The sequence below is a fragment of the Mercenaria mercenaria genome, chromosome 7 (genome assembly GCF_021730395.1).
Source record: "Mercenaria mercenaria strain notata chromosome 7, MADL_Memer_1, whole genome shotgun sequence".
Taxonomy (NCBI): Eukaryota; Metazoa; Mollusca; class Bivalvia; order Venerida; family Veneridae; genus Mercenaria; species Mercenaria mercenaria.
Window position 1 is genome coordinate 28,179,178 of NC_069367.1, and position 18,262 is coordinate 28,197,439.

At 34.3% G+C, this 18,262-nt stretch overlaps 2 protein-coding genes across 4 annotated transcripts in view; one reads left to right on the top strand and one right to left on the bottom strand.

Moving 5' to 3' along the window:
* Nucleotides 1–483: 483 nt before the first annotated feature.
* Nucleotides 484–18,262, bottom strand: part of LOC123554488 (uncharacterized) — a 51,180-nt gene continuing 33,401 nt past the window's right edge. The window contains exons 1-3 of one of the 3 annotated variants that reach the window (XM_053547892.1): nucleotides 4,721–4,878; nucleotides 1,147–1,329; nucleotides 484–737 (exon numbers count right to left, since the gene is read on the bottom strand). In XM_053547892.1, coding sequence (XP_053403867.1) covers nucleotides 568–737; nucleotides 1,147–1,329; nucleotides 4,721–4,787 — 420 coding nt within the window. In that variant the 5' untranslated portion in view covers nucleotides 4,788–4,878 and the 3' untranslated portion in view covers nucleotides 484–567. Of the gene's footprint in view, nucleotides 738–1,146; nucleotides 1,330–4,720; nucleotides 4,879–18,262 lie in introns of those variants that run through there. The other 2 variants (XM_053547893.1, XM_045344690.2) reach the window with 2 other exon arrangements.
* On the top strand, nucleotides 9,996–14,247 carry LOC123554489 (uncharacterized). Its single transcript, XM_045344691.2, has 3 exons — nucleotides 9,996–10,155; nucleotides 11,939–12,036; nucleotides 13,795–14,247. Exons 1-3 carry the CDS (start codon nucleotides 10,068–10,070, stop codon nucleotides 14,017–14,019), a joined length of 411 nt encoding a protein of 136 aa, XP_045200626.2. The 5' UTR covers nucleotides 9,996–10,067; the 3' UTR covers nucleotides 14,020–14,247.

Here is an 18,262-nt window from a genome sequence, read left to right on the forward strand (position 1 = left end):
TTTTCAAAATAATTCATACCAATCTATCAAATGGTTCAGCAAGTGGCAAATATGGATTTTTAGCTATAAGTTGTTATACATCTCTTAATGACCCTTTTAAGCTTCCTCGCCTCAAAACTGTATATATAGAGTGGGGATGGCTTCTCTAATACTAACTTGCTCCGGTCAGAAAAAGAGTTCAACCAGAGAAGGGTTTAGAATTAGACAGAAATCTAAACGGTTTGATTTACTTGACGTTTATACAGACTAATGAAACATAATTTAACGTAATTAACATTACTCTATTTTAGAATGAACTATAACGTGTAAAACATTGCTTTCATTAGAATGTCAATAAGTTTTGCATAGAGAGGGAGTGGTGAAACTTTTCTAATCCTAACTTGATCCGGACAGAAAATCTAATCAGTTTGATTTACTTGACGTTTATATCCATGTACTTGTGAACAGACTAATGAAACAAATTAAAAAAAAAAACAAGAAACAAAAAACATTAATTTTATTTTAGAGTGAACCATAAATTCGTAGAATGTAGCTTTGTCGTATATATTTGACGTGTCCGATTATTCTTTAATTTCTAATACAAGACTGTATTGGTTCCCTCACATATTGCAAAGTAGAGTTCCTAAGTGGCTGACTTGCTCCTACAGGTGGCATATCTTCCACAGTTTCCAATAATAGCAATTCAAATTCAGGTCTTGTACATCTCCCAACATCCAAACTTCGTCTCAACACACCATCTGTAATGCAAAAGGAGCTTTTACACGGCATAAATATAACGCATTCAACCATATGTTATTTTTCTAGACTTGTTAGTTTTAAATCTTCAAATACTTTTTGTATGATGAAAATTTTACGACAAGAAAAAGAACAGTTATCGATGTTGCTCACTACAGACCTGGAGCCGTCATTCTACGCATGTCACAAAATCATCATCGTCGGAGCGCACGGCAAATAAACGCAAATTATTGCATGTCCGCTTGCATTTAGTGTATAATATGCATAATATACTGACTAAAGGTTAGGATAAGGATTGCCATGACTTTAAAGATACTAGACAATTGCTTGAATCCGGTATATACCGGAATCTGTAATTTATCACAGGCGCTCCAGGTCTTTTTTTTAGTAATAGTTCTTAGTTATACCTACCACCAAATTCCTCAACCGTAAACCCACTGTATCCGAGTATAGGTGCAAGTGCTGTGGAATTGTGACCAGTCACTTCACTTAGAATGCGATCAAAGTTTCTATTTTGACGACCAATGTCCCATTGTGGAGGTGGTCTTCCGGAAAACAGGTGCAAAGTAACACGCAAATAACATTCACCATCTGCTGTAAATATAAAGTAAAATGAAACTTGAATTTTCAAAAACCAATGCCCTTACACTTTTTGTTGTATTAACGTTGTATGTTTACGTGGTTTTACAATTGATTTAGAAATGACGAATTTTCTTTTATCTAGATACTGTTAAATCAGTATCGACCATAACGAAACATTGCAGCTTGTTTCCAATAGTTGCATATAGATTCGGCAACGTCATTCCCATCTTTAAGAGGTTCCTCAAAATCACGAGCCGAACTAAGGAACCATGGTGCGAAATCCGGCAACTGACAGTATTCACAGTATATATGATAAATAATATTTGGGCAATTTTAATAATTGGTTTTCAAAACATTATTTGTATTTTGAAAAACTTGTCAAATGTACCAGCTTTGTCTCAGTGATTATGAGTAACTTTTGTTGCCTAAAAACATATCAGACATGCATATATTCTGTACCCTGTTTTTAATGATAACCTGTACATTAAGAACTGTATGAGCTGGTTTCAAAACGGAATAACTAGGCACTGTCTGAGCAATGGAAAAAAAACATATTGCCAGCGAAGTGCCATAAACATCATATAGTATCCTTATAAGGAAAGCCAACATTTAAAATGTTTCGAATGCAAATGACCCGTGGAAAATGTGTCATGACTTTTATTCACGTAACCCTTGGAAATTTTCAGGGAATCAAATAACAGTTGGAGAATTTAAAATCCGCACATTAAACATATTCGCCAATCTGACTACAGTACATGATCTTCTAAACGAAGATCTGAGAATGACCAATTCACATTCGTCTTCTGTATATTCTGGATATCCAATATTGCTATTTTTATTTTCGCAATTCTATTTTATTTGAACCAGTCAGACGACTTGTTCGAATGTCAGAGTAAGAAAAATGTGCAGTCAGTCCGGGGCTCAAACCCGGTACCCCTCGCTTACAGAGTAAGTGCCTTACCGACTGAGCTAACCGGCTATCTGACACTTTACGTCATAAGAATTGTAAATATGAAAATCCAGGCGAAATATAGATTTGCAAAATGTTGTAAGTTAAGCTCTGATTGGCTAGCGAAAGGGTCGTCAGAACGAGGCTATCAATAGCTCGTCTTCAGATCCTAAGCGTAGCGTAATAGGAGATGTACTTTAGTCAGATTGACTTATTCGCTTAGCAGAATTTCGCCACTTCACAGTCTGTTCAATGTAAATGAATTAACTGTAGCGTATAACATGATTGAAACAGTGAAAACAACATACTGATACGCCTGTAAATATTTTATAAAGACACGAGTTGAGGGGACATCTAATATTTTATATTATGTTGTTGTTTTTGTTGTTATGAGATTCAAATTCAGATTGATGTTGTCAATTCAGTATTATATATATATGCAAAGATTCAATAAACTGCAGTGCAATTCGGTGGTATAGTGGTAAAAGCACCTGTTTCGAATGCTGGTGAACGTGGGTTCGCTCCTTGACCGTATTGTACAAAGGACATTAAAAATGGTACCAGTAGCCCCCTTGCTTGCGCTCGACATTATAAAATTCTCTCATACCCTCGTCACGATGGTTGGAAATAAGCTGTCGAGACAGATTGAAATAATCTGAAGATCTTGAACTGAATAAAAATTTGTTTATAAACTAAAAGTGCGGTGTAGAAGTTTTGTACACAGTAAACAAACGTGACATATTACTAATTAACGTGCGCAGCTGGAAACAATCAAATTTCCATATGTCAAAATGTCACGATTTTGACATATTGAGAAAAGGCAGAGTTCACTCATGTCTTACCTAACTGGTCGTAACACTGCCTACGCAAACAAGTATTATTGAATGTTTCTCATTGCAGAGTTGGTGCAGCCGTTCGGCGCATGCGCGGAATTATTATCAAATGGAACGCACGGCAAAAATACTCATTTTTTTGCATGTCCGCATGCATTTAGTGTATAATGTGCATAATATATTGACTAAAGGTTAGGGTTAGAATCACCATGGTTACAAAATATATACATTTAAGGTATTTTTGTTCAAATTTATTTAATCCGGTATATACCGGAGTCTGTAATATATCACGGGCGCACCAACTCTGTATTTAGTCACAGCCATAATTATTGTGGTCTGTTGTTTGTTTATTGACAAGTTAAGGTTTATCTTTTTTAATTAAGTCGGATGGATAAAACGTTTTATAGATCTAATCGTTTTATAATCATTGCAGGTGTGTGGTGCAACACATATGTGTACGTGCAACTATAGCAAATGTCTATGCCCACATATAGAGACAATGCACTCCAGAAGGAAACTACAGAAATTCACTGTAGTGGAGCATATACTGCTTGCGACATATTCCATGCATTAGTGTGATAGTGGATACCGAGAAAAACAATTGCCTCGACTGGAGCTATGTGTCAATGGTTCAAACTTTAACTGACTCATATGCTTACACCAAACTAATAAAGAAAAATGTATATAAGATACAACATTATTTTTATTCACCTTAATTTTACCAGCGGTTGTATAAGACTTTTCATACACTCAGACAAATACATGTGAGGCATTATAATTATGGGTTTTTAACTTTGTATCGGGAAATATGCAAGCTTTCTCTAGCGGATATATTGCGCGACTTAAGGAGCCCAATATGTTCTTCCGCTAAAAAACGAGTGCATATTTCCGATGCAAAGATAATAACCTTTTTATTACATACATACGTATCTACATATGTATACATTGTACGTACATATATGTAAATATCATGAATTTGTTCAAGAGCCAGAATACGATTAACAATACAGAAGTAAATAAAAGAATTAATGCAACGACACACATTAAATTATGTCACGCACCAGATATGAAATTCAGACAACAGTATATGGAAAAATATTGACGTTTCCGGTTCCATTGTAACTTAACGGGGAATAGAAACGAGTATGTAATAAGTGTGTTGAATGTTATGATTTTATGTAAAATGTTTGAATAATTATCATAACAAAAACTGGGCCCGGTTGTTCAAAACTTTAACCGGCTGTTAAACTAATGGTCGGTTAAGTTTTGATTAAAAATATTGGTATTGTGGAAAACACTAATATGATGTAAAGACTTTTAAGTGGTCAATATACTTAACTTCAGAATTTGTTTCACTTAGTTTTCTAACATGTCGAAATATAACCCTAAAAGTTAATCGACCGTTAGCTTAATCACCTGTTAAACTTTCGAACAACTGGACCCTGGTTATTTTTCGTCATGTACTGTAAACATAACTGTGTTGGCGTCAAGCTATCGACAATCCTATGTTTGGCCTAAGTGTTTGAAAGAGAGAATATTTCCGATTTGGCTATAAATCAGACAATTTTGACTTAAGGGAAAAGTAACTAAAGATTCAGGGCTTCAATGAAAAAGTTCGTACCTGCTAGGTAAGCTGTTGTGACTGCTACAAAAGCTATTAATGGAAAGCAAAATGATTTAAGTCCCATTTTAAGGCGAAATATTAAAGTTGTTTATAATATTTCAGTTTGAGATAAATTATCTAATTTGTGACTGACCTAAATTTTGTTCGACACATATAGTAAAAATGTTTATCTTCTGAACTTAATTCAGACTTATTGATATAATATTACATTTATATTAGCTATATTTAGTATATTGTACAGTGTTTTTAGCGGACAAGATAATGAATGTGAATAAAAAGGACCTTGAGCGCCTGTGATAAATTACTGACTCCGGTATATTCCGGATTCAAGCGATTTGAATGTTAAGTATCTTTAAGGTATTAGGCCCCTAATAGTGATGTTTAAAAATGGCATTTGCTTGGTATATTCTATGTTGCAAATTTTTAAAAACTTTTACCATGCCTTTTTTTATAAATTTTATGTACTTTATGGTTTTTCCCCAAGCTCAAGTAGAGACAAATTTCAAAGTGGCAGCCTTCATCCAAAACGTTTGCAGAGAATTCATTATACCATTATTTTTTATGAAAGAAACATCAAACTATTGATAAACAATTATAAAACTTAAAACAAAACAGTCAATATCATTTTTTCTGGGGTACCTCAAGTAAAGGGATTCAATGAGACAGAATTCTAATTTCAACATTGAAAAATTAAGGTCAAATCCTGCGGGTCTGTTTTGAATTTTGCTCACTTTATTCAAAAATACCCTTGGGGCAGAAGTAAAACCTACATTTCTTTCTTAATATGTAATCTAAAGAATGAATGCAAAATAGAGAACTTTTACCGCATGTAACTCAATATTTTTAAAGATGTCTAGCTCTGCCCCTTCTGTTTCAGAGGTAAATTCACTTTGAACAGCAAGAAATCGCTTATCAAAAGATACTTTTGTACAATAAGCCAATATCAAGTATTGAAAGAAGTAAAAAGTTACTAGAAAAAAAGAAAAATAAGGGGAAAAAATTTGGTCCTAGTGGGGCTTGAACCTACGCCCCCTGAATATTGCAGTCAAAGTAGGTTTATTGAAGGAATTGAATACTCTTCAAAAAGGAGGTACTCTGTTATGGGCCTAATACCTATGTATATATTTTGTGACCATGGTATTCCTAACCCTAACCCTTTAGTCAGTATATTATACATATTATACAGTCAATAAATGAATGCAATAATTTGCGTATTTTGTCGTACGCTCTTATTGATAATCACTCCAGGACATGCGCAGAAGACCGCTACAGGTCTGCAATGTGCCACACCGCAAGTTAATACCTTGCGAAGCCAGCAAATAAGTTATGTCAATATAATACAAAATAACCAAAGCAACAAGCCATAGGGCTTTATTTACAGAAATAGTATAATTAATAACACTAAAATAAAATATTTTTACAAAACTGACTAAGCAATCAAGTCACTTTTTTTAAAGACGATTACATTGTATGTGAAAATCCCCAATTTAAAGAAAGAAAACAATGGAAATTAATTCATTTAATGGTCACCTAAGAACAACTGAAAAAAAAATTATGCAAACATTTCTTTATCTAAAAACGTTATTGTTATGTTAAATACATGCACAATCTTAATTAACCAGTTTCTTCTTTTCTGAAAAGTACCTCCTATTTTAATAAAAATATAGCTTACGGCATGAGGAGAAAAGGTTGAAATTGAAAAAAAATATCTTTAAGTTTTTTAATTTTGCAGTAATATAGCATCTTTTCTCAAAAGTTTTAAACTATCTGCCTTTGATAAAACTCGGTTTTTATATTAATGAATATAGTTTTTGCTTAAAGATCTCCAATGCGTATCATTCAAACAAAGTTAATTTTTAGATACCATTTTAAATGTAGAAAATCCTCTTAAAATTAATTTACATTTCAATTGTTGTGGTATTACACATTCATACAGTGCTCAGATAAACATGTGCTGTGTGATTACTGCTTTTAAACGTAACACATAATACTATTTGTACACATAAACATGTTAATTTAATTTGGGAACTATGAAGTTATTTTTCATAACTGCATGTATAACTTCGGATTTATCTTTTAATCAGAGATAAGTTTTGGTCAGGTGTATCTATGGAACCACCACAAGATTACACTTTTTGAATAGGGTTTTTTCTTTGAAAGATGCTTCCAATGTTTGCAGGGTGCTATGCATACAACTATGTATTCCTTTGGTTACATTATTATAATGTATATTTCAACAAAAGCGAACGTGAGTGAAGACACATTATTAATTAGCAAATGATTCAACGAGCTGACAACTATAAATTAATAGCCAACGACGACAGTTTACATCCATTTTCAACCAAAAGAGAGGTATTTTATTCACTTTTGATATGGTAAGCTAGTTAAAAAATCAACACGCGAAACAAGCACGGAACAAGACGTATTATCAGAAATAGCAAAGATGCGGTACAAACATTTCAATCTAACCTGCCATTCTATTTTAACTGCGGACGAAACGGCCGCCACTCCTCCAACTAAAAAAATCACTTTGGGATTAGAGTCACGTGTATGAGTGCTTTACACTTGAAGCTTCTGAAAATGAAACGTTTTCAGTATATCTTGCACTATGACTTTGTTGATCCATCTTGCTAAAGGATCCCGTCCTTACCTTATTACGCTGTCATGTATCAATACATTTGCATGTAATTATAATGAAATGTTTGTGAGAGGGTCCTTACAAAAACAGCATTATAAAGTTGTTGATATGTATGATGCCTTATATCAAAGGCACATTAAAAATGACACTTACTATTTTACCTTAAGGAACTATTTTGTATTAAGAATGATACTGGTTATAACTTATAACAGATTAGTTTACTCATATTTTATACCATATTTTTTCAACATTTATACATAACATGTAGAATAACAGATCATATATTGACAATCATGAAAAAGCCTCAAATAGGTCTGACTTTTAACCTGTAGCCTGCTAAATTTCTAAAATGGACTGGTCCATCATTCAATTTGGGCAATACCATTTATTATTGGAAGGGGTGTTCACTGAAAATGTATTGACTAAATAGCGAACAGTGCAGACCATGATCAACCTGCACGGATGTACAAGCTGATCTTGGTCTGCACTGGTCGCAAAGGCAGAATCACTTGCCGCCAGCAGGCTAAAGGTTAAGTTATGCCAGCATACCAACTGCGTTAACATCATGTCTATTAAACATATGGCGGAATCTATTTTCAAGTGGAAGATGGATTTAAGAACAAAAAAGGAAAAATACGATTGTTTGAAGAATGGCCGAAAGTAGGGAATATTGCTTTTTGTTCGAAGACAGATCGACCTAAAACTACTCGACCTCCAATGCGTTATCTGTTAAGAGTAAAAAACTGGACAGGAGACATAGGAAACAAATAATTAGTAAACATCCCTTCGAATAGTAAATGGTACAGCCCAAACTGAATGATGGACCAGTCTATTTTAGAAATTAAGCAGGCCAAAGGTTAAGTAAGTATTAGGTTGGTTTGCTTTATGTATGCTTGCACTTCATAAAATAGTATTTAATTTTCTGCGTCATTCAACTTAGCTGCACTGAGTGCATGAAAAGTGCGAGTGTCGCCTTCCATTTCTCAATCTGTCGCATGATCATGCATCATCGATTCCTTTGCCACAGTGACAGTTTGTGTTCTTCTCTTTTATGATTCGAAAAGAGGGTCGTTATTAAAATTGCGAGTTTTGGTTGGATCGTCTTTTACAGATTTCTGTTGACGTAGAAAGACGGATAGAAAAATAGAAAATGATGTCAACAAAACATGATATGCCAAATCATATGCTGACAAAGCATCAGTTGCGCTTTACATGGGGAATAGATAAGAACAATTAGTCATTCGAAAAACAGACTTTATCATTCAGAAAGATGCCATTTTGGTGTCACTCCGGTATTGAAGTAATAGTAATTCCGGGTCGTTGTATCCTAGGAAGTAGTTCTTTGAAATTTTGAAGTTCCCAATTTAACGCTATCCCTACTTTGACATGTTAAATTCCAAATGTATTTATTGATACTGCGTACATTTTTTGTCATTTCTGATGTCTTTAACAGTTGTTTTATGTGTTTTTCAGGACTACATTTCTGTGTGGAAGGATTAAAAAACTACCCCAGACTGGCGGCCATGACAGATGTCAGTGGGAAATTTAAACATGGACTAGATACTTTGATATGTAGCAAAAAAGTTCATTGTCGATGGTGGTGTTTTTCTGTGATATATTGACTGGGATAGTATTACTCTTCAGAAATACAGAGCTGTCAATACTGCAATTTTGTTGTGAAAATCACAATCCATGTCCAAAAGTGCTTGTTTTACTATACAGCAAAGGAGAAATTGTACTGGGCCGACACCATTTGCTTCTGATGCAAGTAATATATTTCTTCAGACACTCAACTTTAGTATTCAAGCCATTTTATTTTAAACTATTAATGTGTTTAAAACAAAGCATTTATGCATCATAATACGGCCAGCATATACATGTACCAAATGTTACCGAGAGATATCTGTCAGAATGCACCATATAGTTGATATAAAGTCGTCTCATCATCGTTAACACGCCATTAGTAAACACTAAAATATAATATCATAAGTGATGAACTGACATTAGACGTATGCACGTAAACCAAGGTGTAATAAACCTGCCAAGCTCACGCCTAATACAATGCTGCACCAACAAATGGTACCAAGTGAAAATTTAACCTTTACCTTACTAATTTCTGAAATGTACTTGTCCATCTTCCAGTTTGGGCAATGACACTTATTATTCAAAGGGGTGTTCGACTGCGAACTGTGCAGACCATGATCAACCTGCACTTACGTGAAGGCTGATGCCACAAAGGCAGAATCACTTCCCGCCAGCAGAGTAAAGGTTTAACTTTTTGTCCTTGTCTCTAATTTTCTGTTGACAGAAAAGATGACTTGCACATTTTAAACCATACTGAAAACAAGTACTCAGTACCTCGCTTATACTTTATTTTATTTGTTTACCTTTTGAAAAAAGAAACACAATTATTCCAGACTTTTCACTTTTGTAATTCAAGATGAATGAATCAGACAAAGAAGAAAAAAAACAATAAAAACGCATTTAGCGGATCAAGCAAGAACAAACTTTAAAGAAGTTCAAACGGCTATGAGATTATGGTCAAAGTAATTAATTATGTCAATTGTACAATGATTTATTGCGCCTTGCTAAATGCACCAATATGCATGAACTTCTATAAATGACATAAATCACAATTAATTCAGTAGTTACTTCGCAGTAAGCGTATATGATCTAAACTGAAGGACGCAGACGACATTGCGAACAATGCTTGTGAGTTTTCTGATTTTGGCCGTGTTTTTGGCGGTTACAGATGGAATTAAACCCCATGGGAATCATGCTTCGGCGGGAACAGGTAGTCTCAATTTATGTCTGTTTTTGTAAATTTCATGTTAACTGACTGAAGCATAAAAAGTATCAATGGACGGCTAACTTACTAACTGTATGAAATAATCATAATTTAAACATAAGTGACTTTTAATGTTTTGACTTTCATTTTCTATGTAAAAAATCGATCTTAAAATATAAATAACTACTACACAGTGAGACATGAAATAAACACGCTTGTATGTTTAACAGTACAATGCTAGGTTCAAAATACCTAACATTTGGATGTATATTCAAAAACCTAACATTTGGATGTATAAACAGTACAGTGATAGGTTCAAAATAACTAACATTTGGATGTATAAACAGTACAGTCCATAAAATAAACTTGTTTGTAAACATGGACGGATCCGAATGGAAGTGGAAGAAGCATCTTATAGAAATATTACTGACGAGATCTGAAAACGCAACGAACATATGCCTGAATATATTTTTACTACAAAAAGCATCACCTTGAAATGTTCAACACATACACATCTCGATACTCTATACCCATTGTGTTAATTTTAAGGTTTGTTGTGCTGATTAAATTTGAACACAGTGGTATAGAGTATTGAGATGTGTATGTGTTGAACACAACCTTCTGCGAACCGTCATTCCTCAACCCCTTAACACAATTCAATGAAACTTCACACAAGTGATCAGTAACAACAGTTGTTGTGCATGGTGCATGTTAGGTTCTTTCAGGAAAAAAATGCAAAATTACGAGACATTTTTTTTTTTTACTATACTACATGTATATACATAGATCCTCAATTCACATAAGTGATCAAAAAATTCTGCACAATTATGGGACTTTGTTTTTTGTTAACATACTATATACATACAGTCTGCATATGCTATCTTGTGCGCGCTTAATCTTCCGAACCCTTGCACACAATTTAATGAAACTTCACACAAGTGATCAGTACCAACCCTATTTGTGCATGGTGCATGTTACGTTCTTTAACATAAAGATTCTGCAGAGTTATGGACATTGTTATTTTTTCTATACTATATACATAGAGTCTATATACATACAGTTCACATAATTATGCAATCTTGTGTGCGTCAAATTGCAATGTACTGTCGGGTAAATTCATCATCTTTAGTGATAGCTCTAGTTTTCACCGGTTCTATACCGATACTCTTATACACTTTCAACTGACGCATTTTCATATATTTTACCTGGCGTGTGTAAGCTTTATTTGGACGATCTTGTCTCAGTTAACTCCATATTTATACGTTAAATAGAACTTTTTGGGATATTTCAAACAAGTGGTTTGTATGAACATGTAACTTACTTAAACTACGAAGTTTACATATACTTGCCACGGATTTTCTAGATTAAAATCTATACTTGGTGATATTTTAAATACTTTATTAAGAAGTCGTGCTTAGCACAGCTTTAGGAAAGAAACGAATTCTATGCAAACAGGGTGTTCTTTGTACAGTTTAACATCTGCAGAGCAGACACATATGGAAATACTTACAATCATTATTTTACGGGGGATGTTTGCTGTGGGAAGGCAAATTTACTGAGAACTTTATATGTTTTGATGGGAAAGAAAATACCTGCTTATATAGAGTGGTGTTTACTCTTTTGATGTGTATTGAGCATGGATTAGACTGTCTTCTTAGAATATGTTTTAGACATTGCTTTTTCGTAATCATACTAATTTTAACCAGTGTGTGTAACCTACCGTAGCGTAACGTATTGCTCTGGATGCCTTTTGCGATATTATATTTAAACATTTCATCTCTTTTTACAGAAGAGTTTCAAATAACATACCAGAGCACCAATGGAAATCTAGAGTGGACAATAAATGGCAATAGCGATGTCGCGAAAGCTATAAAAAATCACAAGTGGGTAAGGTTTCTTTTCAAGTTGTTTCAATGGAGAGAAAATAAAACTTACAGTCTATGAGAATTGTATTTAGAAATAAGAGGTATCTTCTAACCTTTATGATACTAGCCACATCAATGTTGTTTTATATATATATATATATATATATATATATATATATATATATATATATATATATATATATATATATATATGATTGAAATATTATGCAGCAATAGGAAGGTATATTTCACCCATAAACAAGTATTTTTGCTATAGGCCACAAATAACCCCCAATAACCCCCTCTCCCATCCCCAATAGGGAGTCTAAACAATAATTTTCTGAAAGCCCCTTGTCTTTTTGATAAGATATGGACGTTGGCGTTTTTTTTCCGTAAAAGCCATTTTATTTATGACTGTTTCAAACAGGAAAGAACGATCACGTCACTGTGTCCAAAATGGCTGCCATTTCATTAAATTGACAAAATTTAAATTGCCATATCTTTTTGTATGTAGTCTGATTTTCATACTTTTTTCGCCAGTTTATATTTTTTATTAAACTCTTTCTAAATATATATATTGTCAAATGTTGAATATTCCCCTTTAAGTGCTGTTATAGATAGAAAGTTTATTCAAACAAAAGGCAACATGCCCATGAGTTTACAACATGTAAATAAATGCAAACATAATATAAATACATGAAAAACATCAGTGGTATAGACTGACATCATCATAGGGTGGAAGATTTCGCTAGTGTTTGGATATGACGGCAGCGTTTACTATTTTTGGCATTCGTATTCAATTATACATCATATCCTACTTTACGACACTTAACTAGTTTACGATAAAATGTGCAAAGTTACTTCCGTGTTTATGTTAAATGGATTTAGCTTTGGAAAATAAGCTGTTTGGTCTGCACAGAATGTCTATCATTGTAATTATATCTATAATACATTTAATATATACTGATTTAATATCATGCTTTATGCTAGTTGTCATCTGCATGGGCTGATGTAATAATCATAGAAAGTTTGTGAGTTTCATTTTGTGTTTTGGGTAGGACCTAACACTAACTTCTACGTAGGACAAGATAACTCCTACCTCCTACGTAGGACCTGATTGGGCGGGCAAGTGGGTAGAACCACCGACCTTCTGTAAGCCAGCCGGATGACTTATAGCAAGTCATGCGTAGAAATGAGCAAGTAATGCGTAGAAGTGAGCAAGTCATGTGTAAAAGTAAGCAAGTCATGCGTAGAAATGAGCAAGTCATGTGTAGCAGTTAATAAACAAGTCATGATAAGAAGTGAGCAAGTCATGCGTAGATGTTAGCAAGTCATGCGTAGAAGTGAGCAAGTCATGCGTAGAAGTGAGCAATTCATGCGTAGAAGTGAGCAAGTAATGCGTAAAATTGAGCAAGTGATGCGTAGAAGTGAGCAAGTAATTCGTAGAAGTGAGCAAGTCATACGTAGAAGTGAGCAAGTAATGCGTAGAAGTGAACAAGTAATGCGTAGAAGTGAGCAAGTTATACGTAGAAGCAAGCAAGTAATGCGTAAAAGTGAGCAAGTCATGCATAGGAGTTAGCAAGACATGCGTATGAGTTGGACAGTCGTAAGCAGGACTTGCTCAAATATCTGTCCTGCAACCATTGAGCTTCCAAAGAATACCCATAATGAACAGTACAAGTATGCAAAGTTGGACTCCTTAACCAAAAACAGACATGTCTACACACTTATATAAGAAAATTGACTAATGTTAAAAAACATTTTTGTTCTTTTCTTACAGAACATAAAAACAGTTCCTTCAACAGACACAGGTTACCGGGGTTACATAATTAAACACATAGCCAAAGGCAAACCATTGCATACCTGGCAGCTCGTGAAATGTGAAAACCCAAGTTTAGAAATAGGCATCCTTGAACAAACTGCAGATATAAAGGTGGTCCGCAAGTATCTTAAGGTACTGAAGGCGGCATTGAACACGTGCACAAGGAAGGCGAAATCAAAATAACAAACAACATCTGAAAATGTATTCTTCTCAGAGATGTGAATTGCTAAGCGCTGTCCTAAACTATACTTAATGACTTTCTTATTAAATTATTGAAGCAATGCCTTCTGGATGTACACTACCATGTACGTCAATTTTTCGAATGCTAGTCATTTTCCAATCATTAAGTGTTAAAGATGTTCCAAAAAAAATGTCTTCTTAAATATTTTAATAAATGAACTATGAAAACAGTGACGTTTTATTATTTTTTCTGATTAACCAAAAACCCGTTAATCAGAGATTAGTTTTGAGGCAGTAGAAAGATACCATGTGTCTTCTTTTGTTCTTTTCAATCTATACAGTGTATTTTCTTGAAGTGAAAAATGAAATAAAGTTTGTAAGTATTAAATTTCAGCTGAGTTATCTATCTCATTCAGATTTAAAGGGAACTACGTAGTCCCACTGTTCTGTCTGTCTGCCTTAAATCATTTAACCGCCTCGATAGCCTAGTGGCAGTGCGCCCACTTTAAGTGAGTGAGGTCTTTTGTTCGATTCCAAGCCGGGTCAAACCAAACACGTAGAAAGTTGTACCAGTAGCTCACTTTTTTGGCGCTTAGCATTACAAGTGAAACTGGTTTTCCTTCAGTCACATCCAGTGGCGATACAACGCAATAAGTCCTTCAGCTAATTTCACAAGCGATCTAACATTAAACAGTGACTGAATGTTCAAAACCGGCTTCAAAATTAGAAACTTGTGAACAGTTCAACAATTTATCGGAATGGCAGCTATATGTTTCAATAACGATGTGTAATGACGGATTCTATTTGATTTCAAACATTTGTTTAAATTGTATTTCCTGAATTCTGAAAACCGACTGATTGACCTTTTCCAAGTAGAAATAAAGAATAATTCATGCTTATAATATACACATCTTTGACTCATTAAACTATAGGATTTTTTTCTGTAAAGATATTTCAGCAATGTGCATTAACTCTTAAAATGGTTGCCTTCACAGGTAGCCATTTTTTAAATATTTTTTCAGTGGTGGACCTATTAAAGTAACTCTTTCAGTGTTATGGAAGGCTCGGCGATGATTTATATATATATATATATATATATATATATATATATATATATATATATCAACTACGGTAAATTTAACTAGAGTAATTGCTTTGTTTGCAAAATAAGAAAAGTTGAAATTGCATTATCTGTAATTAAAAGATTAAAGAAACTAACCCACATAATTATATGCGAAAACTAATTCTCTCAAAAATTCATATAAAGTGAGCACTCTGAAGGTGGATAGTGGTAAAAGCGTATTGACATATAAGATTTTTGTTCCTTTTGGAGGGCGGACAAAGCTAAAATTCGCTGTGTTTCGAGTAATCCAAGGGCCATAATCCAAGAGGGCCTGGGGTGATTTGGGTGGTTATCGAACTTGTTCGAGATATTATGCCCAAATACATTGTCATCAAGTTTGGTGAAGATAGGATGACAACTGTTCGACTTAGAGAGCGGACTAAGTTAAATTGGCAGTTTTTCGAGTAATTCAAGGGCCATAGTCAATGAGTGCCTGGGGGCGATTTAGGCTGTTATCCTATTTTTGCCGATATATTATGCCCACAAACATTGTCAGCAAGTTTGGTGAAGATCGGATGAAAGCTGTTTAACTTAGAGAGCGGACATGCTTTTGGACGCCGACCGCCCTCTGCGGCGGGTGTTCACATAATACGTCCCGCTCTTTCAGCGACGTGCGTATTATAAGCAACACGAGAAACTAGCATGGAACAAGACATATCATAAGAAGTAGCAAGGATGCGGTCGGCTGGACAATAAACAAATATTTCAATCTAACTGCTATAATTTTGTTTTAATAGCGGATGAAGCCGCAACTCCTCCAACTAAAATAAATCACTTTGGGATAAGAATAACGTGTATGAGCGTTTTACACTTGAAGCTTCTGAAAATGAAACGTTTGCTCTATATCTTGTACTATGACTTTGTTCATCCATCTTGTTATAAAGAATCCCGTCGTTACCTTATCGCGCAGTCATGTATCAATACATTTTCATGTTATTATAATGAAATGCTTGTGAGAGGGCCCTTACAAAAGAACATTATAAAGTTGTTGATATGTATGATGCCCGGTATCAAAAGCGCATTACAAATGACATTTACTATTAAACTTCAAGGAACTATCTATATTAAGATAGATAGTTGTAACTTACAACGGATTAATTCAATCATATTTTATTGCATATTTTCATTTCAACATTTATACACAACATCTAAAATAACAGATCATATATTGACAATCATGAAAAAAAATAACATTAAATAGGTCAGATTTTAAGTTATGCCAACATTATAGTATAGTACCAGCTGTGTCAACATCATGTAGATTAAACATATGGCGCAATCTACTTTCAAGTGAAAGATGAAATAAAGACAAAAAAGGGAAAAAACGAATGTTTGAATAATGGACGGAAGAGATATCATTTTGTGTCCGAAGTAAGACAGACCGGCTCCAATGCGTTATCTGTTAAGAATTGCGAATATTCTCCATACGGAGGGAGGCGGGAGGCAATTACTCAAGATGATGATGATGATGATGATGATGAATGAGAAACTTAACATGGGGCATAGGAAACAAATAAATAAGTAAGTATTAGGTTGCCTTGCTTTATGTATGCCTGCAATTTGATTTTTCTGCATCATTCACTTTGCTGCACTGAGTGCATGAAAAGTGTGAATGTTACAATATAGCTGACGCCTTTCGTTTCTCAATCTGTCACATCATCTGCATTATCGATTCCTTTGCCACAGTGGCAGTTCGGGTCTTCTTTTTATGATTCGAAAAGACAATCGTTATTCAAACTGGAAGTTTTTGTTGGGTCGTCTTTTACAGACTGATGCTGATGACGTAGAAAGACGGATAGAAGAATAGAAAATGATGTCAACAAAAAAACTGATACTGGTACTGATGATAAACCCGAACAGATGATAAAGTCGACCACCTTGGAAATATTCGATTGCAATCGGTTATTTATAAAATTGAACACACCATCTAATAATTTCCACTTACAGCAACAACTGGTGTAAACAAAAACAAAATTGGTAAATATTCTGTATAAATAAATGACTTACATTTATTTGTATAAAAAATATTTATTTAAAATTACTGGGGAAGAGGGTGTTTTTTGCACATGCTCACTGTCGAAACAAGAAGGCCTGACATTGGGTCACTTTTCATTACTTGATCAGGAATGACTGTTGCAGCATTTTGGGGAAAGTTTCAATATAATAATACGAAGAAAATTTTGTAAATGACAAAGTGGTCGAATTTATCATCAGTCAACGTTCATACAGGCCCCATTTTACAAACCCCTTTCAGGGCATCACTTCGTGTGAGTTTGCTTACTAAATATAAATTTGAATTATGTAAAGTTTTCAGCAAATGTTAAGCTTTATTTTGATACCGACTGTTGATTACAATTTGCAGAAATAAAACAGTTACAGGTAAAAAACCTCATTTTCTGTTCGGGTTTATCATCAGTACCAGTATTGGCTACTTATCCCCATATGTTGACAAAGCATCAGTTGTGCTTTATATGGGGAATAGATAGAAACAGCTGGTCATTCGAAAAATAGACTTTGTAATTCAGGAAGTTCCCATTTTGCTTTTGATGCAAGTAATACATTAAATTTTCTTCAAACAATCAACTTTAGTATTCAAGCTATTTTATTTTAAACTATTAATGTGTTTAAAACAAAGCATTTATGCATCATATTGCGGCCAACATATACATGTATTAAATGTTACCGAAAGATGCCTGTCATAATGCATCATTTAGTTGATATAGAGTCGTTTCGTCAGAATTAACACGCCATTAATAAATACTAAAATATAATATCACAAGTGATGAACTGACATTAGACGTATGCACGTAAATCAAGGTGTAATAAACCTGCCCAGCTCACGCCTAATACAATGCTGCACCAACAAATGGTACCAAGTGAAAATGTAACCTTTACCCTGCTAAATATCTCAAATGGACTTTTCCATCATCCAGTTTGGGCAGTAGCACTTTTTCTGACAGAATAGCGAACAGTACAGACCAAGATCAACCTGCAGTTACGTGCAGGCTGATTTTGGTCTGCGCTGGTCGCAAAGGCAGAATCACTTGCCGCCAGCAGAAGGCAAAACGTTAAACTTGTTGTCCTTGCCTGTACTTTTCTGTTGACAGAAAAAAATTACTTGCA

What these genes read in the sequence shown, in the direction of transcription:
- LOC123554489 (XM_045344691.2), top strand. Translation starts at nt 10,068, where the DNA reads ATGCTTGTGAGTTTTCTGATTTTGGCCGTGTTTTTGGCGGTTACAGAT. An exon ending in TCATGCTTCGGCGGGAACAG is followed by an intron (nt 10,156 to 11,938) that starts GTAGTCTCAATT and finishes CTCTTTTTACAG; the next exon opens with AAGAGTTTCAAATAACATAC. An exon ending in CTATAAAAAATCACAAGTGG is followed by an intron (nt 12,037 to 13,794) that starts GTAAGGTTTCTT and finishes CTTTTCTTACAG; the next exon opens with AACATAAAAACAGTTCCTTC.